This window comes from Equus caballus, chromosome 11 (genome assembly GCF_041296265.1).
Source record: "Equus caballus isolate H_3958 breed thoroughbred chromosome 11, TB-T2T, whole genome shotgun sequence".
NCBI lineage: Eukaryota > Metazoa > Chordata > Mammalia > Perissodactyla > Equidae > Equus > Equus caballus.
Genome location: NC_091694.1, coordinates 45348359 through 45376313, shown reverse-complemented (window position 1 = coordinate 45376313; position 27955 = coordinate 45348359). Strand labels below are relative to the sequence as shown.

The window sequence follows — 27955 nt, the reverse complement described above, 5'->3', positions numbered from 1 at the left end:
GGCGGGGGAAGCCGTGGGGAGGGAAGGAAAGGGTGCCTGGGGGAAGGTGCCTGCCCTGCCAGGGGGCTGTCAAGGCCAGCGTAAGCCCACTGGCCTCTGCCCCTCCCATGCCAGTGTCTCCCTCTGGAAAGATCGCTTTCCCTCATTCACTTCCCCCTTCTCACTTCCTATAAGGAATGGCTGGAGACTCAAGGGCTCAGTCCCAGGCCAGGAAAGTGTCAGCTGTGATTTAGCAACAATTAAAACAGAAAAACAGGAACATTTGGGGTGGAGGGCACGTGAGGGTACTATGGAAAAGCAAGAAGCAAACAGGGCTAAGGCTGTCCACAGCCAAGGAAGAAACCAGGGACCAACCTCCCAAGCGTCTGAGGCTCCAGAGGAGGGTGGGACAGGGGCCTCCACACAGAGTCCTCCTGCCTCTCCAGCCAAACCCCTCTGCCTAACATCGCCAGCCCCCAACAGCCCTGGCCTCTCAAACTCAAGGGGCTCACCTGCTGCTGTGGGAGGCAGGCAGGCTCGGGGGACATGAAGGGGGGGCAGTGCCTGTTGATGGTTCCTTTTGGCTTAGGGCAGGATGTGCGTTCTGGTTTGGGGAGTGGTCACTGTGCTCTCAAGTTGTCACCAGTGAGTGGGCAGCGAGAGAGGCAGGCCATGGAGCTGCTGGGGGGAAAGGCCTCCTATCCTTTGACCTGGAGCTCAGGGTCCCCCATAGTAGCTGCACTGCATCAGCTCCTCTGGTTACCTGGGACAACAGGCATTTCCTCCATCCCTCAGCCCCTCCTCTTCCTGCCCCAACCCACTGGGCCAAGAGGCCTCCCAATCAGACCTGGGCTGCTCCAGCTGTGTCCTGAGGAGCTGGACCAGACACATCCCCTGGGGCTGGAGTTGAAGCTGAACCAAGTGGCCATCCCAGCGTGAGACCAGATTCCTGGCTCCAGGAGCAGCAGGAGCCAGTGGGCAGACAGGCAGGCTTTTGCTCAGAGGCCCCAGTGCTCAGCACGCTGGCTATCCACAGGCGGAATGGCGCTGCAAGTGGAGCTGATACCCACCGGGGAGATCATCCGCGTGGTTCATCCCCACAGGCCCTGCAAACTTGTAAGCTGGGATGCTCTGGGCTGGGAGGAAGGGTGGCAGTGTCTCCATAGGGCCCAGCAGCCCCTTCTCAAGCAAACCCCTTGGGAAAGTGGTGAGCAGTGGGGGAGGGGAGGGAGAGTTCTGATCTTTGGCAGGACAGGAACAGACTGGATAGGAAGGGGTAAGGGTTTAAGTACCACTAGGAGAAGGTTTCTCAGGGCAGGAATCTGAGTTTAAATCCCTTCTTCTCCGGTTCCCTGATCCTCAGTGGGCTCTGAACTGTGCAAAACAACACCCAGGTGACAGGGCTGCTCTGAGGTCAAAGGACTAGTGCTTGTAAAGCTCCAGGAGCATACTACAGGCTAAGTTAATGCCTCGCCTTTCCACGTCTGGCCCAAAGAACAGGGACTGACCAACTCAGAGTAGGAGCGTGCAGGGGCTGGGGAGCTGGGGCTCGGGGTGGGGGACAAACGGAGAGAGGTAGTCACAAATGGGCGAGAACTGACCTGGCCCGGCATGCAGGGAGGGTCAGGTTTGCTCTGAGGATGCAAAAGGGCCCTAGGATAAGGAGCGAGAGAAACCCATCAGTTGCGCCCACCCACCCAGCACTGCAGTGAGTGGGCCGGGTCTTCGGCAGGAGGAGGGTGCGCGCGCGCGTGTGTATGTGTGTGACAGTGACGTGCCTCGTCTAGGAACTGGTTGCGGAGTGTGCGGCACCAAGTCTCCGCGGACGCGGGCCGGGGCCAGGGCCAGGGCCAGGGCCAGGGCCGCCGGGGCGGGGCGGGGCCGGAGGGTGCGCGCGCGCGCGCGCCGGGGCCTGGGCCCTGCCCGGGATGACGACAGGCAGCGGCCCGGCCCCGGGCGGGCCCTGGGCGGGGAGAGCGTGCCAGGGCCGCGGACTGAGGAGCCGGCCACGCCGCCCAGCCTGGCCCCCGCCCGCGCACCCGGAGAACCGAGCCGGTGGGTACTCGGGGCCAGGGTGCCGGGCGGGCAGCAGCCGCGTGGCCCCAGGAGGCCTCCGCTGGAGGGCGGGATGAGGGGAAAGGGCAGGGGGCCCGCCGCCGAGCCAGGCCCCGAGCTACCGGGGGTCGCTGGGGCCGAGGGTCAGCTCGCCCTGGCCGGTACGGGGTCCCAGGACCCGGTGGCCCCAGGACTCGGCGTGGTGGAGACTGAAGATTACTTGCGGGTAACGTGAGCGCGGGAAGGAGCGGCTGAGGTCCCAGTACCCAGGCACCCTGCGCTCCCTCTGGGCCCCTGTACCAGCCTGGCTGTGTCTCTGGGTTCCGGAGAAGCCGCCCGGGCCCCGCCCCTTCCCGTTCTCCGCCCCTCGGGCCCCGCAGCACTGGGGGCCTCTGCGCACCAAGGCGCATGTGAGTGTGGCAGATGGGGGGCTACGAGCTGAATGAGAGAATGAATGGCTGGCCTACGGCTTTATGCAGCTCCCGGCGTGCTCCGGCCTCCTGCTCACACTCCCGGGGCTCTGTGATTCATTCATTCGTACAAGGCATCCACGAGGGGTTTTTGAGCCCCCGTTGTGTGCCGGGCTGGGTGTCCGCCCCAGGCGGGAGCAGGTTCCTGGTAGAGACTGACAAGGAAACGGGCGATTGGAGCCTAATGTGATAAGGAGGTTGGGGGTAGTCAGGAAGGGGTTCTGGAGGAGGTGATACCTGAGCTGAGTCTTTAAGGATGACTAAGAGTCAGTCAGGTGGGGAGGGGGCAGGGTGTGCCAGGCCAAGGAAGCTGCAGGTGCAAAGGCAAGAAGCTTAAAGAGCCACGTGTGCCTGGTGGCAGGGGCAGGAGCAGCTTCTCCTGGCTGTGTGTGGTGGTGAGGGAGGCATGAGGAGAGAAGAGACAGGAGAGGGCCACTCCCGTGGTCACACAGGAAGGCTGGAGCAGTGGGGTAAACTGAGGACAGAGGACTATATGCAGGGGCCTGGCAAGAAGCAGTGGGTGTCAAGTACAGGCTTGGCACATGGACTGGTGCCCTATAAACCTTCACTCTATTAACGTGAGACGTTAATTGATCAGATTTGCGTTTGTAAATACCACAGGCTGCTGTGGGAAAATGGGAAGGAGGAAGGCAGGGCCGGGAGGCTGCTGCCTGGTCCAGGAGCAGAGCGGTGATGGAGGAGCAGAGGGGAGGTTTTGGCAGGTGGTGCCTCCTCGGTGTGAGGAGTGGAGGGAAGAGGGCAGGCCTTTGCATGCCAGGTGATGACTGGCTGGAGGTGCCTCCCTTCTCTCTACCTACAGAATATTGAACAAGAAGGTTAGGTTAGGGGGCAAGGTGCTCTGTTTACTTTTGCTGGACCCCCAGGCAGAAGTGTCTAGCAGGCCAAAGGCCCATGGCTCTGGAGCTAGAGTGTACAGCCCCTGACTAGGGCCCTGTGAGCAATTAGGTCGAGCCCCTAAGGCTCCACCTTTCCTCCTCATTCCCCCCGCCAACAGTTCCCTTGAGTCTGGAACAGTCTTTGGTGGGGCAGCCTGGGCCTAGACCTAAGATACGTTCGATAAATATAAATTGAGCACCTCCTCTATGCCCAGCACTGCACTGCGGGTGAGAGAGGCTAGGGTTCTTTCTGCTGCCCCAACAAGCCAGGAGGCTGCCTCCGTGGAAGTCAGCTCACAGCAGCCATCTGGGGGTCTTCAGAGCACCTCTCCAGACCTGCGTGGCCCTAGGCTGGGGGAAAGTCTGAGGCTCCCCACTGCCCTCCCCTCTCCTCCGGACATCAGGCTTGGGGTCAACTGGCCCACACTAGGTGAAGGGCCCTGGATGAGCCAGGGCTGCTGGACCTGCTCCATCCCTGCCTTTACTGCAGACACCTCCCTATGTGGGAGGAGACCCAGAGGCAGCCTTAGGAACTTAAGTCCTGGGTCACTCAGGGGCCTTGGCGCCACCCCAGTCTGCAGCTTGCCCCTAGGTCCAGGGACATGCTGGGGCCCAAAGGCCGTGGCCCACTCCCAACTGCTACTCCTAAGGCCTAGTTGTCAGCAGTCACACAACATGGACAGGGTTGTGTACAGGGCACTGCAGTCACGGGGCCACTCAGGAAGGTCACAGCCTGGCAGGGTAGTGTGTCAGCCCTCATGGAAATCGGAAATCCGCCAGGTCTAGGCGGGCCTCCCTCCCTCAGGGCAGCCCTGCAGGAGGAGTGAGTGCTAGAGTGCCCGGTTCCAATCCCACCCCTCCTTTTACTAGTCCTGCGATCTTAAGTCATTCCCCTGCTCAGTCTCAGTTTCTCCGTCTGCAGAAGGGGAATAATAATACAGACCTCGTGGGCTTGGCTGGGGGCATTGAAGGGAGCACTGTAAGAGCGCTCAGAATACAGGAAGCGCCTGGGGCTGCCGCCTTCGTCGCAGCGTCGCTCACCCTCGGGTCCCCGCCTCCCTACCCCCTCTCCCCGGCTCGCGCTTCCGTCCAGGGAGGAGGGGCGGGCCGCTGGGGGTGGCCCGGGGCTGTGGCCCGGGCGGTGGCTAGCCCTCGGGCCCGCCCAGCAGCGGAGACTCCCCCTCCTTCCGCTGCCGGGCGGCGGCCGCGGGGGCGCCAGCGGGCATCCCGGGAATGCGGCGCCGCGGCTCGGGGCGGCGGACTGGCCGGCCGGACCCCTCCGCACGCGGATTCCCCTCATTCCAGCCTCTTGACTCGGCGGCGGGCGGCTCCGCCCCGCCCTCCAGCTCCTCCCCTCCCGGCCGCCTTCCCGCAGGGAGCCGCGCTGCTGGGGGGCTCCCTCCCCGGGTCTTCTAAGGCACCCCCGACGCGGGTGCTTGCGCTGCAGACCGAGTCCCTCCCCATTCCCTCCTCCTGCAGACTTTTAAACCTGGGGGCACCGCGGAGGGCGCCCCCTTACGCCCTGAGCCTGCCTCTGCCGGTGGCGTCCAATAGCCACTCTCCGCTCCCAGCCATCTCCCAGCTGCGCGCGGCGGCACCCATGCCCTCGCCCCCTCCGGAGGGCCCCGTCTCCCAGCTGGCGCCCCCCCGCGGGTCCCCCGGGCCGTGGCTCCGGCCAGGCTGTTGTTCTCGAGGTAATGAGCCTTCCCCACGAGGCTGCAGCCCGCACCTGCCGCAGCCTCGCCCCCTCCCCGGGGAGCCCGGGTCCGAGGGCGGGGCGCGCTGGGGCTTTGGATCCCGGCTCTGCCTTTTCCCTCCTAGGACAAGTCGGTGTCGGCCGCACTGCGCCTCAGGTTCCTTATCTGTCTGCTGGGGACAGGTAAAGCTCTTGAGAGCGCTTTGCAACTGACAGACACACCTGAGGGGCTTTCCCCCCTAGATAAGAAGTGTGACCCTTCTGCCCCGGCATGTGTAGAATGAATGTCTGGCCTAGAGAGGGAAGTGATGTTTATTGACAGCCTGGAGGTGATTTAGTGCTTTATCTTAGCCTTCTCAACAACCCTTTTAGGCGGGTATTAGCCTCATTTTAAGGATGAAGAGGCTCCGAGACGTTAAGCGACTTGCTAGCAGTCACACAGCTTGTAAGAAACAGCCCAACCTTTTGTAAGCACTAGCCGTCACCGCCCCCACCAGCTGTGGGATCTGAGCTAGTTTGCCCCCGAAGCTGGTGCCTCCCAATAGCCCAGCGAGGGTGAGGCTGCTGAGAGGAAGGGTGTCCTGGGCAGAGTACGGAGGGATCCTGAGGGACAGGAGAGGGAGACACCCTCCAGAGAAGAGAGAGCAGTGAGGCGCCCCTAGGGCACAGAGGCCTTAGTTGAGGTGTCCGGGATAGGCAAGAGAAGTATTGGCCCTGAATGCTGGAAGTCGGAAGTGGATTTCCCAGAGGGGAAACTGAGACCTCCGTAGGCAAAGGCGCCCTGTGGCTGTCCTTGTCGCTGGGGCGCGCGCTCTGTGGTGACGCGGGAACCTAAAATTAAGGACGCGGGCCCACCCCCCAGAGAGTGTTTGGGAGTAGACAGTGTCCCACACAGAGGCTCCTCCCGCTCGGGCGCGCAGGCCGTATTTGGACATTTCGTTCTATTTTTAACTTTCCCGGGACTCGAGGTTGGATGAGGGGGGAGGGAAATCCTGCTTCCTCGGAGACCCACGGGCTTCGGCCCTCGTCCCGCGCCTAGCCTGGTGCGTAGTGTAGACACAAGCCCGGAAGTGAGTTCTAGGTCCGTGTAGACGCGGCGGCCGAGCGGGTTCCGGGCTCCACCCTGGAACCAACAAAGTCCCTCCTGGAAAACCTGACTCAGGAGGAGCCCCTGCCCGGCGGGGAGCCCTGCCCCTACCCCGCCCCCCATCCCTGTCTCCAACCCCGCCCCGAGATCCCCCCCTAGATCCTACCCCACCCCCACCGGCTGCAGAGGGACCCCGGAGCGCCAGCCCGGAGGGGGCGGAGGCGGCTGGGGAGTCCCGCGCGTCTGCGGCCCGCGGAGGGGGCGGTGCGGGGGGCGGGCCGGCCCCTCCCTCGCTGACGCCGCCGCCGCCGCCGCCGAGCCCGGGGCCGAGAGCGCGGGCAGCGGAGCAGGGCGCCAGGCCAGCCGGGCAGGATGCGCTACCGGGCGTCGGTGAGCGGGGGTGGCGGGCAGGGCGAGGGGTCCTGGGCGTCCCTCCCTGCCTCGCGGCGCCGCCTCGGCCCCTCCAGGAAGCGGGTGCGGCCCAGGAATTTCGGGTGGAAAAACGTCCCGGAAAGTTGCAGGGGGAGGAAGCAGAGGCAGGGAGGGCCGCGGGGCGCTCGGACCCGGGGCCGGGCGAGTAGCCCCCGCGGAGGGCTGAGAGCACAGAGGCTCGTCACCCAGAGGGCAAGGCGGCGGGGGCTTCGGCCAGATTTGGCAGCAGCTGCGGGCAGGATTGCGGGGGCGGGTCGGGGGGAGGCAGGTGAGAGACAGGCCTGGGAGAGGCAGGCCCCTGGCCAGAGCCGGAGGGGTGCCCAGCGCTAGCGTTCTGGGTGGTCTGTGGTTGGAGGAGACCTAGTGGCCTCTTTGGGGTCTACACCCCCTCTGACCACCACCACCTTGCTGTTTGACCCTTCACATTCTTGGTGTGGGTTTCTTGGAGCCCCCAGACTCCCTCCCAGGAGTGTGGTGTGGGGTGAGGGCCTTGTTGAGCCCGTTCCTCTCCTCACCCTCTGATGGGCTCAGAGGCAGCTGGGCTTTCCGCGGTAAACCCCCACTCCCTGGAGGCTTCTCAGGGCTCTGGGTGGAGGAGGGCTCTGGGGAGCCCAGCAGCTGGAGGGCAGGGCGTGGTCCAGTTATGGGCGAGAGGCCCCCCCTTCTGGGGTGGGTGTTGAGCCCAGCTGGGAGAAGAGGCCCTCTGGGGGAATCCCTCTCCTAGGGCCTGGGGGTGGCCTCTTGCTTGGTCCCTGACACTCTCTCCCTGGAGATGTTGGTGGTTGAAGTGGGAGAGATGGTCCCACCCTGCACGCAGAATTCACTTTGAGCCATTTGTCCTCTAAAGTACCTGTCACACATGGTCCAGAGCTAAGGGACCTGAGGTCACCTAGTCTAACTCAACTCCTCCTCCTTGAGGAGGAAGCAACCCAGAGAGAAGAGGGGATTTGTCCAAGGTCAACAGAGCTTTCTTTCTATTATTCCAGGGAGTTCCTTCTCATAACCGCCCCCCCCTTCTCTACACAAAACCAACACCTCCCTGGATTCAGTGGCCTTGCCCCCATGTCCTCTGGGTCTCAGTGTCCTATGTCCAGGTCCCATGTGCCCCACGTGGTCTTTTTCTGTGTGACCCGTGTCCTCAGTGTTCCAGGCGCGGGCTTCCTGTGACCCAGGCCTGCTGTACCCAGCATGGTCTGTCTCCTGGGTGTTCTCTGCGTCCTGTGTCCAGGCCTCTGTCCATGTGCCCCCGGTTGCCCTCTCAGTCCTGCAGGCTGTGGTGGAGGGGGAGAAGTGGCCTTACCCTACCCTGCTGGCTCTGACCCTCTCCTGTGGCCCCTTCCCCGCAGGCCCTGGGCAGTGACGGGGTGCGAGTGACCATGGAGAGTGCCCTAACCGCCCGTGACCGGGTAGGGGTACAGGATTTCGTGCTGCTGGAGAACTTCACCAGCGAGGCTGCCTTCATCGAGAACCTGCGGCGTCGGTTCCGGGAGAACCTCATTTACGTGAGGCCCAAGTGGGAAGACAGAGGGGGTGCTGGGGAGCACAGATGCAAGGCTGAGTGGGAAAGAGGCATCAGGGGCCTCTGGGAGAAAATTCTGACCTTTCTCCCTCGACCCCCAGACCTACATTGGCCCTGTCCTAGTCTCTGTCAACCCCTACCGGGACCTCCAGATCTACAGCCGCCAGCACATGGAGCGTTACCGTGGCGTCAGCTTCTATGAGGTGCCACCCCACCTGTGAGTGACCCCCATCTCTATCTGAGATGACCCTGCCTGACCCTCACTCTGAAATGATCCCCGACCTCCCACTTGGGATGAATCATTCTTCATATCTGTGAAGAATCCAACAGTCCCCACCTGAGATGAGTGTCTCAACTCCCTGTGGGCAGGACCTCCCCAGCCCCACCCCCACTCACACCCATGACTTAGTCCCCCAACTCTCCCGACCTTAGTGACCCTCTGATCCCACCTCTGAGGGACCCCACCTTGCACCTGAATGACCTGTAATACCCCCACCTGTGAGTGATGCCCTCAGTCCTCCATCTGAAAGTGACCCCCATCCTCAACTGTGAAGGGTCTCCCTTGACCCGCAGCCTTGAAGGCCCCCCCAATTCCCATCCTCAAGGGTACACCCAACTCCCACCCACAAGGGAACTCCAACCAGATATGAGAGAGGCCCCCCAAGTCCTCCCTGTGGGACTCCCACCACCTGCAGTCGACTGGCCCCTGGCCTCCTGCGCTCCTGACGAGCCTCTGCCCCAGGTTTGCAGTGGCCGACACTGTGTACCGGGCACTGCGCACGGAGCGCCGGGACCAGGCAGTGATGATCTCTGGGGAGAGCGGGGCAGGCAAGACAGAGGCCACCAAGCGGCTGCTACAGTTCTATGCAGAGACCTGCCCAGCCCCCGAGCGGGGGGGTGCTGTGCGTGACCGGCTGCTGCAGAGCAACCCTGTGCTGGAGGTGAGGGGCCGCAACATCTGAGGGGTGGGGGGAGCAGGGAGAGAGTGTCCCTCATGCCTCCGTCCATTCCTAGGCCTTCGGGAATGCCAAGACCCTCCGGAACGATAACTCCAGCAGGTTTGGGAAATACATGGACGTGCAGTTTGACTTCAAGGTACGGTGGGTGTGTCAGGGCCAGGGGGTGGGATTCCCGTTCAGCTGGTGCCCACTGGCCAGGGCCTTGGCACCAGCAAATATTTATTGAGCGCCTACAGTGTGCCAGGCACTGTTCCAGGTGCTGGTGGTACAGCAGTGAAACAAAAATCCTACCTCCAGGGAGATAAGCAGACAAAGGTAATTTAGGTGACACAAGTATCATGGCAAAAAATAAAATGAGTTAAGGGGTGGGGACAGTTGCTGTTTTGAATAAGGCAGATAGGGTAGGCCTCACTGAGAGGGTGGCATTTTGGTAAAGGCTTGATGGAGATAGGGAGCAAGCTGTACAGATACCATGGGAGAGAGTTCAGCCAGAGGGAATGGTCAGTGCAAAGGCCCTGAGGTGGGAGGGTGCTTGGGGTGTTCAAGGACAGCAGGGAAGCCAGAGTGGCTGGAGAAGAGAGCAAGGGTCAAGGAATAGGAGAGGAGGCCGGATGGTTTAGACCCTTTTGGGTCTTTATAGCTTTTTTTTTAAAACTCTGAGTGAAAGGGGGGCCATTGGAGGGTTCAGAACAGGATCATGTCATGATCTGACTTTCCTCTTAAAAATGTCGCTCTGGCTGCTTTGTTGAGACTAGATGGTAGGAGAACCAGGCCGAGCAGGGAAACTAGTTAGGAAGCTGATGATGATTAAATCTAGGTGACAGATGACAGTGGCTGGGAAGGTTGGCAGCAGTGGAGGTGCTGAGCAGTGCTTGGATTCTCCATGTTTTGAAGGTTAAGGCAGCAGGACTGGCTATCTGATTGGACGAGAGGTGTGGGGAAATGGGCTTCCAGGAGGACTGCAAACTTCTTGGCCTGCGTACCTACAAGGGTGGGGTAACCATTGACCAAGCCGGGGAGAGAGGAGCTCGTCCGGGGAGGGGGCGAGCAGGAGGTCCGTTTCAGGCCTGTTGAGTCCAAGATGCCTGTCGGACAGCCAAGTGGAGCTATGGAGTAGACAGGGCTGAATGTCCTCATTTCTTAGAGGAAGAAACTGAGGCCAGGGTGGGTGACTGGCCTGAGCCCTTGTAGCTAGTGGCAGAGCTGGAATTGAGCCCAGGAGTGCAGGGGAGGGAGGGGAAGAGGGGCTCCATTCCCCAGTCCCCCTGAGCAGTCACCACGTCCTGCCCTGCCCACAGGGTGCCCCCGTGGGTGGCCACATTCTCAGTTACCTCCTGGAGAAGTCCCGCGTGGTGCACCAGAATCATGGGGAGAGGAACTTCCACATCTTTTACCAGCTGCTGGAGGGGGGCGAGGAGGAGATGCTGCGCAGGCTGGGCTTGGAACGCAACCCCCAGAGCTACCTGTACCTGGTGAAGGTGAGTGGCTGGCGGGCAGGGCAGGTACCACCCAGGGAGCACAGCACCAGGGCGGGTAACCCAGCTCTGCCCTTCCTCCAGGGCCAGTGTGCCAAAGTCTCCTCCATCAATGACAAGAATGACTGGAAGGTCGTCAGGAAGGCTCTGACGGTCATCGACTTCACTGAGGATGAAGTGGAGGTGAGCCCTCTGCTGGGCACCCACCCTTTCTTCCCGTTACCCCTCAAATTCTCGGTTCACTTTTCCAGCCTATTTCCACTTCTAGCCCCCTTCTCCTCTCAAACGTGTTACCACCTATTCTCTGCTCCATCTGACCATCCACTGGTTGTCCTCATGGGGCTCTCAGCCCCTCCTGTGACTCCCACCTGCCCCTTGCCTGTTCCCCCAGGACCTGCTGAGCATTGTGGCCAGTGTCCTGCATTTGGGCAATATCCACTTTGCTGCCGACGAGGAGAGCAATGCTCAGGTCACCACCGAGAACCAGCTCAAGTATCTGACCAGGGTGAGCAGGGCGAGCAGCGGTGGGGGGCAGAGCGGCTGATGCGAGTGGGGTGCACCTTCACCATGCCCACCCCCTCCCTTGGCAGCTCCTTGGTGTGGAAGGCTCAACATTGCGGGAAGCCCTGACACACAGGAAGATCATCGCCAAGGGAGAAGAGGTGAGGCCAAGCCTTTGCCTCTGGAGGTGGGGTGAGGGGTACAGGTGTTCCAAGGCAGCCCCTGCTCCCACCATTCCTCCTTCCCCTGGTCTGCTCAGCTGGTCCTCTCAGCAATGCAGGAAGGACATACGGCAGGTGGCTCAGAGAGGCACAGGGAGCTGGCCAAAGGTCACACAGGAAGAGGGTGATGGAGTCAGGCTGGAACCAAGACTTCCACCTCTAGGAATGAGGCTTCTTCCTCTACCACCTTCCCTCTGCTGTGGCCACTGTGTCCTCCTCTGATGCCCCTCTCCCCCCAGCAGGGAGGGCAGAGTGGTCATAGTTTCCTGGGGTTTGGCCTGAGCTGGAAAGGGGGATGATGGGGAGGTGTCTGCAGCATTCGTCTCCCTGTCTCACCCTGCGCCTGCAGCTCCTGAGCCCACTGAACCTGGAACAGGCTGCATATGCGCGAGACGCCCTGGCCAAGGCCGTGTACAGTCGCACTTTTACCTGGCTGGTCGAGAAGATCAACAGGTCGCTGGCCTCCAAGGTGAGGGCTGGGCCCGGGCTGCTTCCAAGGCAGCAGGAAGGGCAGTCCAGGGGGGCTTGGGGCCGGGAGCTGGCAGACACGGGGGCCCATGCTCTCGGTTGAATGCCCCTAGGATGCTGACAGCCCCAGCTGGCGGAGCACCACGGTCCTTGGGCTCCTGGACATTTATGGCTTCGAAGTGTTTCAGCACAACAGGTCAGTGCCCCCGTTGCCCTCCTGTCTCTCTTCCTGTCTGCTCTGTTCTAGTCCCTCTCTCTGTGCTCCTGCCTCTCCTTCATACCAGTGACTCCCCCAGCCACCCTGGGTGCTGCTCTGTGTTTCTTGCCTCAGCTGGTCTGGGGCCTCGTGTCACCTCTCACCTACTCCTGGTCCCGTGTCGCCCTTGAGAACTGGGGCCTCTTCTGTCCCCCTCACAGCTTCGAGCAGTTCTGCATCAACTACTGCAACGAGAAGCTGCAGCAGCTCTTCATCGAGCTCACCCTCAAGTCGGAACAGGAGGAATATGAGGCCGAGGGCATCGCGGTAAGTGCAAGCCCGCGGGTGTCCCCCGGACCACAGGTCCCCCAGGACCGCACGACCCCAGGGTGATGCCTTCCTTCCCTTTACCCCTCAGTGGGAGCCTGTCCAGTATTTCAACAACAAGATCATCTGTGACCTGGTGGAGGAGAAGTTCAAGGGCATCATCTCCATTTTGGTGAGTCCTCTGCTCCTCCAAGGCCTTGTGTTGTGAAGGACGTCACCCACTTCCCCTTCTCTCCGGGCCTGTCCATAGAGGGCCAGAGTTTGAGGCTGAGCAGGGGCAGGGCCGTGCATGGCACGCGGGGTGAGGTGCTGGCTGGGTCTAGAAGCTGTCTCTAGGAGGATTCCTATGATCTGCCCCTTTCCCCTGTGTCTGTGCCTCCCGGCACGGTGCCCCTCAATCTCCAGCCCCTCCCCCGATACATGCTTCACCCTCTGCCACCTCCCCCAGGATGAGGAGTGTCTGCGCCCTGGGGAGGCCACGGATCTGACCTTCCTGGAGAAGTTGGAGGACACCATCAAGCATCATCCGCACTTGCTCACGTGAGTGGGGTGCAGGGCTCACTTAGGGGCGGGGGCTCTCTTGAGGCAGAGCATCCCCTGCGAACGTAAAACAGCAGCCACGAGGAGATGACCAGGGGAGGTGCTCAGTTAAGGACAGGAGCACAAAGCCCAGCTCGTGGTGCATCCACAAAGGCAGAAGCTAGGAGCGTGGCTTCCTCTTTATTCTTTTTTGAGAATGAAACTTGCTAAGATTTTTTTTTAGCTTCCTTATTTGGAAATTGCTTTTTATTTGAGGAATCCCCCCAACATGGGGAGCAGGAGAAAAGAAGCAAACCGCCCTCCCGCCCCCCACCCCGGCCCAGCTCTGCCTTGCGTATTTTCTGCACATCTTCTTTAACCTGAGCCCACGCCTTAAGGAGGCGTTCGGGGTGCTTTCTCCATTTTACTGAGGCTCAAAGAGGCGAAGTCATTTGCCCAAGGTGGTCACACATCTAGTCAGCTGCAGAGCTGAGACTCAGTCCTGGGGCTGCGAATGCCAAGGTCCTGAGCATTTTTTGCTTAATAGCATATTAAAAACCTTTTTCTGGGGCTGGCCCCGTGGCTGAGTGGCTAAGTTCACGCGCTCTGCTGCGGTGGCCCAGGGTTTCACCGGTTCAAATCCTGGGCGCGGACATGGCACCGCTCATCAGGCCACGATGAGGCGGCGTCCCACATGCCACAACTAGCGGGACCCACAACAAAAAATACACAACTATGTACCAGGGAGCTTTGGGAGAAAAAGGAAAAATAAAATGTTTAAAAAAAAAAACCCTTTTTCTGATTGTAAAAATAACGTTGCTCATTAGGGAAAACTTGGAATGTATGCAAAAGCCACTTGTAATCCTGTCACCCAGGGGTCATCACTGTTAACAATTCAAGGCATTTCCTTCCTGCCTTTTTCTATACATTTTTTTTAATAGTTGAGAATTTATTGTGCATAAGGCTCAGGATAATGTTACATCCTGAGTACTTTCCTGTATCATCAAACAGAAAAATTTCCTCAAAACACTTCCTCTGATGACTCTAACGCAGATACTCCGCTGCCTCCAGGGGTCCCTGGGAGCCTCCAGGTTTCTGCTGGGATGACAGGGCTGCCACAGATATCTTTGTGTCTTAAATCGCTGCCTGCATCTCTGGTTAGTTGCTTGGAATAGTTCTTAAAAGTAGAAAATAGGCTAAAGGGTATAAAACATGCTTAAGACTTGAGTGATCTCTCGGGGCAGATTCCATTCTTAAAATGCAGTGGGCAGCCCTCAACCCACTGAGCAGTCGTGCAGCAGCCACAGGCAATGAATGTCACCCTCCATTCAGCGTGCCCTGGCTGTGCACAGGCCCAGATCCCGGGCCTGGCACCGTGTGACCCTGGGCAAGGCTGTTGGCCTCCCTAAGCCTCAGTAGCCGCCTCTGTGCAGGGAGGCTGATGGCCTGGCCCTGTCACCACCCGGCACAGGGGCTGTGGGGGCCCTGAGGACGCTGCTCCTTACTGGATGCTTGGCTTCTTTCTGAGTCTCTTCAACAGGCAGGGGGCACAGCTCGGGCCAGCAATCTGTACTTTCCTCTCCCTGTCACTCCCAGGCACAAGCTGGCCGATCAGCGGACCAGGAAATCCCTGGGCCGAGGGGAGTTCCGCCTTCTGCACTACGCGGGGGAGGTGACCTACAGCGTGACCGGTGAGGATGCTGGGGCTGGGTCCCCACCGTGGTGAGGAGAGGGACTTTCCCTCACCTCGCATCCGCTCTCCCTCCCAGGGTTTCTGGATAAAAACAATGACCTTCTCTTCCGGAACCTGAAGGAGGTGAGGAGGACTGGGGGGAGGGCTCCAGGTTTGGGCCCTGAATGACCTCTGCTCCAGGAACCTGTCCTGCCTGCCCTGTGCTCCCACCTTGACCCCCTGCTCTGCCCTCACAGACCATGTGCAGCTCGGAGAATCCCATTATGAGCCAGTGCTTCGACCGGAGCGAGCTCAGTGACAAGAAGCGGCCAGAGACGGTGTGGAGGCGTGGGACCTGAGGGGGCGTGTGTGTGCACGAGGGCGTGGACGAGTGCCTGCGTGAGCCTGGGAGTTGGAAGTGTGCGTGTGAGTTCCTGTGTTTGTTGGTGCCTGTGTGCACATCTGTGTGGGTCTAGGAGGCTGCCTGTGGGCGCGTCTGTGCCTACTTCTGTGTGTGTGCCTGTGTGTGCACCTGTCTCTAAGTGTGGACCCGTGTGTGTGCACCTGTGTCTGTGCGCACGTCCATATGTGTGTGTGTTTGTGTGGGCACTTACAGGCATTCACCCCCTCGGCAGACATTTGTAGCAGACATTGCTAGGCACTCAGGATCGAAAAACAAATGGGTGCTCTCATAGAAATGTGCACAGAGTGCTTTGGAAACAGAATAGGGAGCAGCAAATTGCCTGAGGGAGGAGAAAGGGTGAGGGGGTCCGGGAAGGCTTCCTGGAGGAGGAACCATCTGAGATAACTTGGGAATGAGTAGGTGCTTGTCAGATAGACCTGTGGGAGAGCACTGCAGGCAGTGAGAGGGCCCAACACAGACACACAGTCCACAAAAGACCAGAGGTCAACAGGAATGTGACATTATGGAGGAGAGAGGCTGGGAAAGGCAGATGTGCCCAGTGGCGTGAAATGCGGGGAGAGCTCCAGGGAACTGGGCAGGGGTGTGGCCAGGAAGGGACAGGGCCAGGGCAGTCCCAGGAGGAGCGAGGGCAGTGGGGAGGGAGAAGCCAGAGTGCTGCCTGTCTCAGTGGCTGAGCCGTGTTGGAAGGGAGGGCCTGGAGGCAGCATGTGGCCCAGGGCCTGACTCCCTGGGACCCTTCCGTCTGCTCCCCACCCCACCCCGCTCCCTGAGGACTCTCATCCTCCCAGCCTCAGTATCGCCCACATCCTCCCGTGAGGACACATCCACTCCTGTCCAGGCCTCTCCAGCAGGCCGCAGAATCATGTACCCATTGATCTCCAAGTGGCCTCCGGGCACCGGACTCCACTGGTCTATAATGAGTCCTCGGTTGCCAGGTCCCCCAGGCCTGCTTCTGTGTCCCTAACTCAGGACAGGGATCACCCTCCACCCAGTCCTGCAGGTCAGAAACCTGGGCAGCATCCCTGACTCTTCAGTCTCCCCCGTCTCCTCATCCACACAACCACTGGGTCTCACCCATTTCTGCTGCCTGAATACTTCTCAGCTCCTTCCCCTCGGCCCTTCCCCCAGCCACTGCTCCACTTCAGTCCTCTGAGTCAGCCAGCCTCCCCCCTGGGCTCCTGGCTTCCCATGTGTCCTTGCCAACTGTCCTCCACACATCTGCTGTAGAGATAGTCCAAGATGAAGATCTGTCCCTGTCATTCCCTCACCCCACATCCTCTTTGGCTCCCTATTTCCCTCAGGATAAAATTCAGTCTCCCTAATGTGACTCTCGAGTCCTGCCGTGATACTGCCTCTGCCTGCTTCTGTCATTCTCTCTTTACTCCCCGCCTGGATCCTTGCACTGCTTGCAGCTCCCTCTGCACATCAGGCCTCTGCTCAGGCTGCCCCTCTGCCTGAATGCCCTCCTCTCCTCTCTGCCTTCTGGCCATCTCCTACTTATCCTTTAAATCTCAGCTAAAGGGTCATTTCCAGGCCTTTCCTGATGTCCCCTACCCCACAGACTGGATTAGTTGCCCCTTTTTGGTGTTCCCAGAACCCCCAGACATATGCCGCGTCGTTAATGGGGTCGCACTGGATTGCAAGTCTTTGCCGAGGAGTCTGCTTCTCCCGCTGGCCTGAGATCCTTGCAGGTCCTGCAGAGCCGTGTACAGGGATAATGGTTGAACCCGTAGGTGGAGGACGCATCGTTTAGGAACGTGGCCCTGAGATTCTAGACAGAAAGAGTGGTTGTCAAAGGGAGATGTAGGACTGAGGTTGCAAGGAGACCCGAGCAGGATGTTTAGACGGGAGTGAGATTCCTCAGCTGCCGTCTCTAGCCCAGCCAGGGGGATGTGGGTGGACATAGTCTGGCCCCTTCCTCTATTGTGAGGGAGGAAGTAAGGGCCCAAGCAGGGTAGGGGGTAGCAGTGGGAACTGGCACTCCTTTGCCCCAGAAAGGGGCGGCTGCAAGGATCAGCAGCCTCAGCCCAGCTCCGGCCAAACTTCCATTCTCCTCGGCTGCCCAGGTCGCCACCCAGTTCAAGATGAGCCTCCTGCAGCTGGTGGAGATCCTGAAGTCTAAGGAGCCGGCCTACGTCCGCTGCATCAAGCCCAATGACGCCAAACAGCCCGGTAGGCGCCTCCTGCCCCATGGCCTGTGGGGGCCAGGCCTCCCCTACAGAGGCGCCAGGCCATCTATCCGTGAAAGCTCGCTGACCACCCTGTTATCCGTCCTCCAGGCCGCTTTGATGAAGTGCTGATCCGGCACCAGGTGAAGTACCTGGGGCTGATGGAGAACCTGCGCGTGCGCAGAGCCGGCTTCGCCTATCGCCGCAAATACGAGGTTTTCCTGCAGAGGTGGGGGCGGGGCCTGGCTCAGCTCCAGGGAAAGGGGGCAGCAGGGTAGGAGCCTCCTAGATCCTGGGAGGGAGGGTGGCGATTCCCGGCCAGTTTCTGAGCTGTTGGGAGACCCAGGTCAGGGACCCCTCCATGCTACAGCCCTAATGTCAACCTCCCAGGGCCCTGCCCTCAGAGAGCACCTGGTCAGGGTGCATGAGGCATGCATCCACATGCCTGTCACCAGAGGAGATGGTACAAGCCTATGAGGAGGACGGAGTTTCCCATCAGCTCAGAAAGGGCAGAGCAGCTTTGTGGTTATCCTGACTTAGGGGCCTGGGGTGTCAATCAGGTGTGAATTCCAACTCTGCCACTTTCTAGCCCCATGGTCTTAGGCACATGAGAATGCCTCAGTTTCCTTATCTTTAAAACGGGGTAGTGACAGCGTGACCTCCCAGGCTTTCTGAGGGCCGCGAGTCAGTGGGAGCACCCAGCAGGTGCCCAGGAAAGCTGGTTTGGGCCCCCAGAGAAGGGTTAGGGTGGGGGCTGGGTGCATTTCTGCTCCTCCTATCCCCAGGTACAAGTCGCTGTGCCCAGAGACATGGCCTTCATGGGCAGGACGGCCCCAGGATGGGGTGGCCGTGCTGGTCAGGCACCTCGGCTACAAGCCAGAAGAGTACAAGATGGGCAGGTGAGTGGTGCCCATGCCTGGTGTTTCGGGAGCATGCAGGCGGCCAGCAGGGGCTGATCACTCCTGTCCCCCCAGGACCAAGATCTTCATCCGCTTCCCCAAGACCCTGTTTGCCACAGAGGACGCCCTGGAGGTCCGGCGGCAGAGCCTGGGTGAGAGACGCCCCACCCTTCCTGTCCCACTGGGTCCGTTCTGGGGAGCAGGAAAGAAATCGCTGCACTGGGCTCCCTCTCCAGGAAGTCCACCTCGCCCACATTCAGCCGCCGTCCTCCTACCAGCTCTGACGACCGCCATCTGTCCTGCCCCTGGGGACAAACTCCGAACATGTTCCCGCGTTCCTTTGCCCTCTCCTACTCGCTTTCATTTACTCTCCCTTCACTTATTTGTCCTCTCGCCGATGGCTCATTCAACTGCCCCCTTGTTCATGCCCACTCAGTGAGCTCTGAGAGTGCCAGGCCCCCTGAGCTCTGGCCAATTTTCTTTCTTTCCCGACTACAGCCACGAAGATCCAAGCTGCCTGGAGGGGCTATCACTGGCGGCAGAAATTCCTCCGGGTGAAGCAGTCAGGTTCGGGGGCCCAAGGGTCTTCAGGAGGGGCAGGGTCTGGGGCTAGGGTGGGCCACCACGGTGAGGAGATAGAGATCAGCCGTCCGTGGTGTTCGCAGCCATCTGCATCCAGTCGTGGTGGCGTGGAACGCTGGGCCGGAGGAAGGCAGCCAAGAGGAAGTGGGCAGCACAGACCATCCGGCGGTGAGCACGGGAACGCCATGAGGGGTGTGTAGGGGGGTCCTTTGCCAGGCTTCTCACCCCATCCCCGTCGGGCCCCCCAACCCCAGGTTCATCCGCGGCTTCATCCTGCGCCACGCACCCCGTTGCCCCGAGAACGCCTTCTTCCTGGACCACGTGCGCACCTCTTTTTTGCTCAACCTACGGCGACAGCTGCCCCGGAATGTCCTGGATACTTCCTGGCCCACACCCCCACCTGCCCTGCGTGAGGTCTGTGGGCCCTTCCAGCTGACTTAGGGACCCAGAAGTGCTCATTGGAGGGGCTTAATAATCATATGGCCAGAGGAGCAGTCAGGAGGGCTTCCCTGGGGAAGGGAACTGGAGCTGGGCCATGGAGGATGAATTTTGTTGAGACAAATGGCTCAGGAATGGAAGGGTTGTCCAGGTTGAGGTGTTGTCGCTTAGGCAAAGACCTGGTGGCGGGTACGTGCCTGTTGTCTTCAGAGAGAAGGGAGCCAGCTGTCTAGGTTCCTGACCTCCTTGCCTCGTGCCCACAGGCGTCGGAGCTCCTCCGGGAGTTGTGCATGAAGAACATGGTGTGGAAGTACTGCCGGGGCATCAGCCCAGAGTGGAAGCAGCAGGTATGGTGGCGAGGAGGCGGGCGTGGACTAGCCATGGGCACCACACCAAGAGTGCTGGCCCGGGGCAGCACTTTAGCCTTGGCTTATAATGTTACTTCAAATGGATCCCAGCCCCCATTTGGCTTCATGTACGAAGCAGAGGCTGGAGTAGATTTTGGGTGGCAAATAGAGTTTATCTCCTGGGCTGTCTCCACTGGACAGAGGCTGTCCAGAGCCCTGTGCCGCAAAGCCTGCAGCTTTACTCCGATCCATTGGTAATGTCTGCCATGGTTCCAGACACAGACCTTGGGGGCCCATGTGCCTTGCATTTGTCAACTCAGTATTGCATGATGCTAAAGGACCCACCCAGCTCAGATAGTCTGTAGAAGTTTTGAGAATTAGCACTCAGCCAGCTTCTTGGGGGCTCCAGGGCCTGATATGGTGGGGAATTATTTCCACAGTTGGGCCTGGATCTTGACAATGCTGTCATGATGCTTCTGGGGAACTCTCTGCCTTAGTTGGTGGGGACAGGGGGTAAGGAAGAGGAGGGGCTAATGGAAGTGAGAGTGGCCAGACTCAGCCTCCCGGTGCTGGGGCCAGAGAGAGGGTGAGAGAGGCTGTCTCAGTTCCTGAGGCCAGCTGCGCCCTCACTTGGTCCGCACCCCAACCCCCGTCCTTGTCTCCTCAGCTGCAGCAAAAAGCCGTGGCTAGTGAGATCTTCAAGGGCAAGAAGGACAATTACCCACAGAGTGTCCCCAGGCTCTTCATCAGCACACGGCTTGGTGAGCCCCTGACTTTCCAGAGCTCAAACCTTCCATCTCCATCCTAGTCTCCTCCTCTGACTTCCCTGTCCCCATCTGGGTTGCAGGTACAGACGAGATCAGCCCCAAAGTGCTGCAGGCCCTTGGCTCTGAGCCCATCCAGGTGAGACCCTGCCTGCAGCCCTTAGTCCAGCACAGTTCTGCTGCCGAGGGCTGGATGGGACTCAGGGCCTGGGCAGAGGGAGAGGGGCTTACCCCTGGAGCCCCCTCAGCCCCTCCTCTGCCCCTCACTGCCCGCTCTGTCCCCAGTATGCAGTGCCTGTAGTCAAATATGACCGAAAGGGCTACAAGCCCCGCTCCCGGCAGCTGCTGCTGACGCCCAACGCTGTGGTCATCGTGGAGGATGCCAAAGTCAAGCAGAGGATTGATTACGCCAACCTGACTGGTGAGCTGGGCTCCAGGGCTGCAGAGGGAGAGCCCTACTCTGACTCTTGATCCCTGACCTCAGCCTTTCCCCCTCAGGAATCTCCGTCAGCAGCCTGAGCGACAGCCTCTTTGTGCTGCATGTGCAGCGTGAGGACAATAAGCAGAAGGTGCCCATGTGGGGCCTGGCGGGTGGGTGGGGCTCGCGGGAGTTCTCTACCTCTGGGCAGGGCCTGACCCCTCCCTGTGTCTGGGCCCCCAGGGGGATGTGGTGCTGCAGAGTGACCACGTGATTGAGACACTGACCAAGGTGGCCCTCAGCGCCGACCGTGTGAACAACATCAACATCAACCAGGGCAGGTGAGGTGGTTAGGGGTGGGGAGCGGGCCGCGCGTGCACACGCGGGCAGTCCTCACGCACCCCCTTCCCTCCAGCATCACATTTGCAGGGGGCCCCGGCAGGGATGGCACTATTGACTTCACACCTGGCTCGGAGCTGCTTATCACCAAGGCCAAGAACGGGCACCTGGCTGTGGTGAGTGGGGCTTGGCAGGCAGCACCCCGCTTCCCTGCTGACAGCCCGAGGGCTAGGGCGGAGCCGCTGGTGGCCAAGGCTTCCTCGGCAGAGCCTGGGCACCTCACCCATGGGTCTCAGTCCAGAGGGTATCATACCACCCCCTTCATCCCATTGCCCACTGAGGGCCGGAGAGAGGGGCCATTTGAGCCCCTGCAGGACAGAGTCATAAAGCTGGCAGCATGGGGAGGTGGGGAAGACCTAGGGACTTGGGGGAGTGCTGGTAGGAGGTGAGGCCCTCTCTGGCCAGAACAGGGACTCTTATGGGAGTAGGGTCACAGTGTCCTGATCGAGGCCCCTAGACCCCCAACTGCTGCTATGTGTATCTAACCCATGAACACAGTGCCCGAAGCGCCTCCGTCCGCTTCCCCCTCACCCACTGGGCTCCTCCCCACAGGTGGCCCCACGGCTGAACTCTCGGTGATGAAGGCGCCCACTGGACCCTCTCCCACCTCCCAATGCTTTGCTTGTCCCCTCCTCCCCTTCCCAGTTACCAAAGACTCGAGCTTCCAGACAGGGACCCAGGGACACCTTGAAGCCCACCGACAAACTCCTGTCCCCTGCTCACTCCTCTCTTGAGGGGCAGCGGGGCCAGGGAGCTGCCCCAGGAGTGGGCCAGGCCGGGCCACAGCAATAGGAAAGCCGGGGCCAGAGGCAGCCATGCCAGCCCCACTGCCAACGCCAAATATCTGAAAGAAGGGAACTTTTGCTGAGGTTTTCTCTGAGATTTTTTGACGCTTTATAGGAAACTGTTTTTTAAAAAAGCCATTTTCCCAACCCAAGACACACTGGATGTCTTTTCCCTGACTCCAGCAGGGCAGGGAATGTAGCTGAGAGGTTGGGCGGTCTGGGCCCTGGTGCCCTCTTCCCTGCCCAGGCACCCCTCCTCCTTGTTCCCTTGGCACCTTGTCTGTCTGTCTGCCTGCCAGCCCACCTGTACCCTTTGCAGCCCACTCCGACATCTCCTTGGGGGCTGAGACCACCTTTGCCTGCCCCCTTCTTGCTGCCTTAAAAATGCCCTTTCAATATCATCATCCAGCCTGAGGGCACCCTGGAGTGGGAGACGGAGTCTTAGACCATAGAATCTGGAAGACTCTGAGCGATCATCTGGTCCAGCCTCCTGGTGTGACATAATGGGAGACAGGGGCCCAAAGACGGGTAGGGACTTTCCCTGCCTTCAGCAGGTTGGGGCTGCAGCCCTGTCCTCAGCACACCTCACTGCCTCTCCCAGGGACAGGGGGCCCCATGAAGCAGGCTCATGTCTTAAGGGTGCATGTGGTTCCCTGACCAGCAATCACCCCTGGGGGCCACCAGGTGGGAGGAGCACTCCTGCCTGAGTCCATGCCTTAGAATGACAGACACCCTGCCCACTTACTTTGGCCCCAATTCAAAAATGTAGGGCCTTTCCTAGCCCTTGACCCCCTCCCTGTCCTGGGAGCCTGGGGAAGGGGCTGGCGTTGGGAGGAGCTGCAGGGGCATCACCTCTATCTGCTGCTTCCCCCCACACCTCCCCAGAGGGCCTGGGGGCTGCCCAGCTGCCTCTGCCCTCTTGTGGGTCTCAGCCCCCTGCTGACACTTCTGCGATCCAGAGGAACACTAAATAAAGCAATATGTGTTTGCCAACATTGGTCCCCTTGTGAATGTTAGCAAAGGGAGGAGATCCCTAGAAGGTAACCAGGGGTCTTGTATTACGGTTTTTGCCTCGTCCCCAGAAGAGGCTGGGCTCCCTCCATGGGGGAAGTGACCAGTATCTGCAACGTGGCCTTGCTCTTTCATTGACTGTCTACCGAAGGGCTGCTCAGCCTGGCCCAGTGCTGTGGGCCGGGGGGAAGCAGCGTCACACTCAGTGCCTACCCGTGTGGTCCTCAGCCCAGCAGGCAGGGCTGCCAGGCAGAAATGCGGCCCAGTGCAGGAAGTGCAGGCCCGAAGGGGCACACTGACGGGAGACTGACTCAGGTCGGGGTGAGGGGTTGCAAACACTTCACAGAGAAGATGCCATTTGAGGTGGGTCTCAAAGGCTAGTCTCCAAATTCTGTTGCAAGTGACAAACCCAATCCAATCTGGCTTGGGCAGAAAAGGGCATTGATTAGCATTAGCAACCCAACCGTCCCAGGGTAGGGCTGCTTCCAGGCGCTCCAACAACATTGTTAGGAATGTATCTGGAACCATCTCGTGGCTCAGCCTTCCTCTGTGGTGGCTTTGTTCTCAGGCGAGTTCTCTCCTCGTGGTGTGGTGGCAGCAACAGCCACCAGCAGCTCCAGGCTTTCATTCTATGAGTTTAGCATCAGAGGCAGAAAGAAAGTGTCCTTTTCCCAGTAATTCGGAAGTCTCTGAGCCAATCCTCAGTGGGCCAGCTGGAATGAGGTGTTCTTCCCTGACCGGATCATTGTAGTTAAGGAGAAGAGCGTGTGCTGATATGTGCCTGCCAAGCCTGGGCCATGTGTCTCCCATCCCCCGCACCCCAGACAAGAGGCATGAACCACACCTGACCACAAGGACCAAGACTTGGGGCAGACGACTTCCCAAAAGAAAATCAGAGTGTTGCCTCCAGAAGAAAGGGAATGAGTGTTGCAAGCTGCAACCACAGAACTCAGCAGCAGAGGAGTAAAAGTTTTCCCAAGCAGCAAGAGCCCTGTGGGCAGAAGCAACAGCACATGGAGGGCTTAAAGGCAAGAAAAGGTTTAGTTTGGGGTCAGGCTATGCTATGTATGACCTTCTTGGGCTTGACACAATCTTGTGAGCACACCTAGATTTTGACACCTCTCTACAAATAAATTTACAGAAAAATTAAAGCACCACAGTAATTTGTCCACTCTAGCAGTAGTAAGAGTGGTTCCAAGAAGCCGACAGATAAGACAAGCATTGTGTTAGGTGCAATTACCAGCTTTATAACTCTAACAACACTCCTTTCTCTAGCAAACTGGACAGCATGCAAGAGTGTTGTTACAGTCATAATCCAGATGCAGCTGAGGACCCTGTCCTTTTGAGAAGTAACCAAGAATGGTTCCTTCCAGCTGCCATCCTGTGGGAAGTCCAGTGCCCGCCAGGAGCTATTTGCCAATTGTAGGAAGCTAATTTTGGCTCTGGACAAGAGCCTCCTGACCCCCATTTTTTCATTCCTTCATTCAAACAATATTTACTTACCACCTACTATGTGCTAAGCCCTCTGCCAGGCACTTGGGATATAGCAGGAACAAAAAAGACAAAATCCTTGCTTTTAAGGAGCTTACACTCTAGAGGGGAAGAGAGGACAATATATAAAACAAATATGTAAAATATGTAATAGATTAGGAGCTATGTGCTAGGAAAATAAATAAAGCAGAGAAGGGGGAGAGAGAGATGGATGTGCAGCTGGCAGTTTCAAATGGGCTGGTGAGGGAGGGCCTCCCTGAGGGGCAGCATCGGGGCAGAGAGCTGAAGGAGGGGAGCGAGTGACTGGATATCCAGCAGAGGGAACAGCAAGTACAGAGCTTGGGGGCTTGTTGGAGAAAGGAAGGTCAGTGGGCCGGGGAGGAGTAAGCAGAAGGGGAAGAGGAGAGAAGAGATGCATATTTGCATCTCACCTTCAGATGTTCTTGATTTTCTCAACTCCATGAGGATGGAGACAAGGAAGTCGGCCCGTTCTGTATTCCTCCCCACAAAAGGCATCTGTGTGAGCAGCTTTCCTAAAGGATGGGGGCGGTAAGGGGGGTTGACATTGCTGCAAGGCAGATAGCTTGTTCTCAACAGTCCTACAGCGTGTCATCCCTGGGAGCCTCTCGCTGCCCTTTCTGGGAAGGTCTGGTTCCTAAAGACCCTCCTTGGAGTCCCTTCATATTCCTCCCCGGACCTTTCCCCTGGTGTCTGCCTCCAGATCTTATCTTTGCACATTTTAAGACTGGTCCTTGTCTCTGCAAACCAAGGGCTATCCACTGGCAGGTAAGGCATCGCTCCTTTTCATAGCCCAGCAAATCCAGCAGACTTGGAATTTCTGTCTCCTTCCTCTCCCCTCATCCCTGTACGTGGATGAGAACAGGGCAGAAGTATATTTTCCCACTAATACAAATTGCGCCTACCTGTTCTCTCTTTCTTTCTTACGCACACTTTGGAAAGCGATACTGTCAGTATTCTCTCTAAATAGCACTTTTTGTCATTTTGATACAAAAAATCTTTCTTTCTGCTTTTTTTTTTTAAAGGAAAAGTGGGTGTGAGTAGCCCGACTCCACAGGGTTCCATTTACACAGTACCTGGCGTTGTGCAGTGCACAACCTGCCTGCAGAGCTGTATGAGGCAGCTCCAGTCACTTTAGGCAACACAGAGCAGGCAGGCAAGTAGGTTGTCGACCCCAGCTCCTCCTCCATTGCTAAAGTAAGGAACGCCTTTATTTGGTTAGCAGGGTAGGGAGTGGAGGACCTCGGTGCGTTTTCCTCTGGCACAGGGCAGCCTTCCCTTTCTTTTCCCCTTTCACCTCTGCTTGTCCTTCAGGTGTCTTCCCCCGACCCCCCTCAACACCAGGATTCCTTCCTAAGCAAGAACGTCACATTCTTTGTAGGGCACTTAGGCTTATCAGGGGGCAAAGGCCACCATTATAGCTGCAAATCCTGGTGCATGAAGAGGAGAGGAGGAGAAGAGAAAAGAGGGAGGGGCAGGGCGGGCTTGCCTCCTGTTTGTGCCAGGCTGCTCCTGTTCCCACCTTGCTTGCCTCTGAGTTTGTAGGCTCCAAGGAAGAACATACTTGAGTGGCTGCCTGGGGTTGAGTCTCCTCTCCTTGCCGATCTCCCTGCTTATTTTCCGGTTATGATGTGTTCTCTCCTTCCTCCCTTCCTATCTCCCTCCCTTCCTCTTTCTTTCTTTCCTCTTTCTTCCTTCCTTCCTTCCTTTCTTTCACTCTCTCTCTTTCTTTCTTTTTCTTCTTTTAAAATATCGTTTTCTGTCATGTTCATGTGCCCTAGGGCAGGGACTTAGGGGCCCGGCTTCAGAACCCCACAGGCAGTCTCTGGGCAAGGTCCTGCCTGGGGAAATGAAGAACAGGCACTTCTCTTTCCCAAAGGGTGGGAATTCACACCGGGGGAGCTTCTGCTGCTGTTTTGTGGTGACAGGCTGTGACTAAGCCAGGGTCACGATGAGTCACCCACAGCAGGGAAGTTGCCCTTGCTCCCCTCCCCTTCCCAGAGCAGGCTCAGAGGTGTGTGAAGTGGGTCGAGAAGAGGTGTGTTATTCATGTAAGACCAGAACCCAGGGCTGACTGATTTTTTTTTTAAATGTCTATTCCTGCCATCCTCCCGCCACCTCTTACCCTCAGCCATTCCTATCCCAGAAGTCTGAGGATATAGCAGAGTGATCATAGCTCTCTTCTCCTTCCAGCTCCCCACTTAGCAGTTGTGTATCTCCAGACAAGTTACTTAACCTCTCTGAGCTCCATCTGTAAAGTGGCGATAGTTGTAAAATGCCAACCCATAACGTTGAGAGGATTAAATGAGATGATCCATATGAAGGCAGTTAGCACTGTGTCTGGCAGGTAGACTCCTTGAATAAATGTTAGCCATTATTATGAAACATTTATGGGGTGTCTCCTACACTAGACGCTTGGCCTTTCAGGAGCTCTAGCATGGGACACAGACAGACCTGTAAATGAACCATTACAGCACAACGGGTAAGAACTGTAATGGAGAGAATATGGATGTATGGCTATTGATGCAAGGTGGGAGCGATGTGGTGGTCAGGAAAGGGGAGGCATTTGAGTTTGAGATCCCAAAAGGCATGGAAGGGCATTCTAGGAAGAAGAGACACAAGGTTCATGTAGGAGAAGTGAAGATGAGACTGTGGGCCAGTTTTATGCTGTGAGCTAAACTGGGAGTTTTAACACCTGGAGACTGTTAAAAGTTTTACACAGGGTAGCAGCAGAGTCAGAGTTGTAACTTACAAAGTGACAACTGGCAGATGCTTGCAATGCAGTTAGGGGCAGCAAGACTACAGAGGACTAGGGGCCCAGCCCGAGGTTTGCTGGTTCAGATCCTGGGTGCAGACCTACACACCACTTATCAAGCCATGTTGTGGCAGGTGTCCCACATATAAAATAGGGGAAGATGGACATAGATGTTAGCTCAGGGCCAATCTTCCTCAAAAAAAGAAAAAAGAAGACTATAGAGGACTTGTGAGCAGGCTGTTCACAGGAATACAGATATAGGTATGGAATAGAGAGAGAGAGATGATCATAAGGGCAGGGAGTGTAGAGCACACCCAGGGCCATCACTGCGGTTTAGAAGAATCTGGGCAGATGACTTGAAAGCCTCAATAGAGAGGAGAACTCCATACTTCTACCTGGCTTGGCACACTCTGTTCTCGTTGTCTTGAATGCACTTCCCCACTTGCCATTCAACATTCAGTTCTAGCCACCTCCTCTTGGAAGCCCTCTTGGATCCCTCTACAGACCCGATTATGGGGCCCTGCTCTATGTTCCTGGAGCCCCTAGTCGGTTGTCTGTCATACCTTTGTCATTGACTGTTTCCTGGTTCCTCCCACTGGTCTGGGAATTCGGTGAGGGGAAAGCCCAGCCTTGATCGCCTTTGCACCCGCAGGGCAATTGTGGTGTCACTAACTGTTTGCTGAATGAATCAATGAAAACAAGAACTTTAGCCGGCCTGGGGAGAAGCTGGAAGAATCATCAGAAACACACCATCTAGGGGCCGGCCCTGTGGCCGAGTGGTTAAGTTCCCGCCCTCTGCTTTGGCGGCCCAGGGTTCCGCCAGTTCGAATCCTAGGCGCGGACATGGCACGGTTCATCAAGCCATGCTGAGGCGGCATCCCACATGCCATAACTAGAAGGACCCACAACTAAAAATACACAACTACGTGGGGGATGGGGGGGCTTTGGGAGATAAAGGGAAAAATAAAAAAGACCATCTCATGG

The 27955-nt window shown here is 58.3% G+C and overlaps 1 protein-coding gene across 8 annotated transcripts; it reads left to right on the top strand.

Annotated features, from left to right (window-relative positions):
- Window positions 1-224: 224 nt before the first annotated feature.
- On the top strand, window positions 225-22689 carry MYO1C (myosin IC). 8 transcript variants are annotated; one of them, XM_005597650.4, is made up of 32 exons: window positions 225-1095; window positions 7962-8117; window positions 8236-8351; window positions 8877-9075; window positions 9149-9229; window positions 10392-10571; window positions 10653-10751; window positions 10960-11073; window positions 11159-11230; window positions 11640-11759; window positions 11872-11954; window positions 12176-12281; window positions 12373-12453; window positions 12730-12821; window positions 14397-14491; window positions 14570-14616; window positions 14730-14810; window positions 16963-17068; window positions 17176-17293; window positions 17850-17963; window positions 18039-18115; window positions 18462-18530; window positions 18629-18713; window positions 18800-18959; window positions 19247-19330; window positions 19998-20091; window positions 20178-20233; window positions 20380-20515; window positions 20593-20663; window positions 20756-20853; window positions 20928-21027; window positions 21464-22689. In XM_005597650.4, exons 1-32 carry the CDS (start codon window positions 1021-1023, stop codon window positions 21488-21490), a joined length of 3192 nt encoding a protein of 1063 aa, XP_005597707.3. In that variant the 5' UTR covers window positions 225-1020; the 3' UTR covers window positions 21491-22689. The 8 variants fall into 8 exon arrangements, with proteins under 8 accessions (XP_005597707.3, XP_070083932.1, XP_023508969.2 ...); XM_023653201.2 differs by lacking the exon at window positions 225-1095 and adding an exon at window positions 1882-2034; XM_070227830.1 differs by lacking the exon at window positions 225-1095 and adding an exon at window positions 4585-5094.
- The last annotated feature ends 5266 nt before the right edge of the window (window positions 22690-27955 follow it).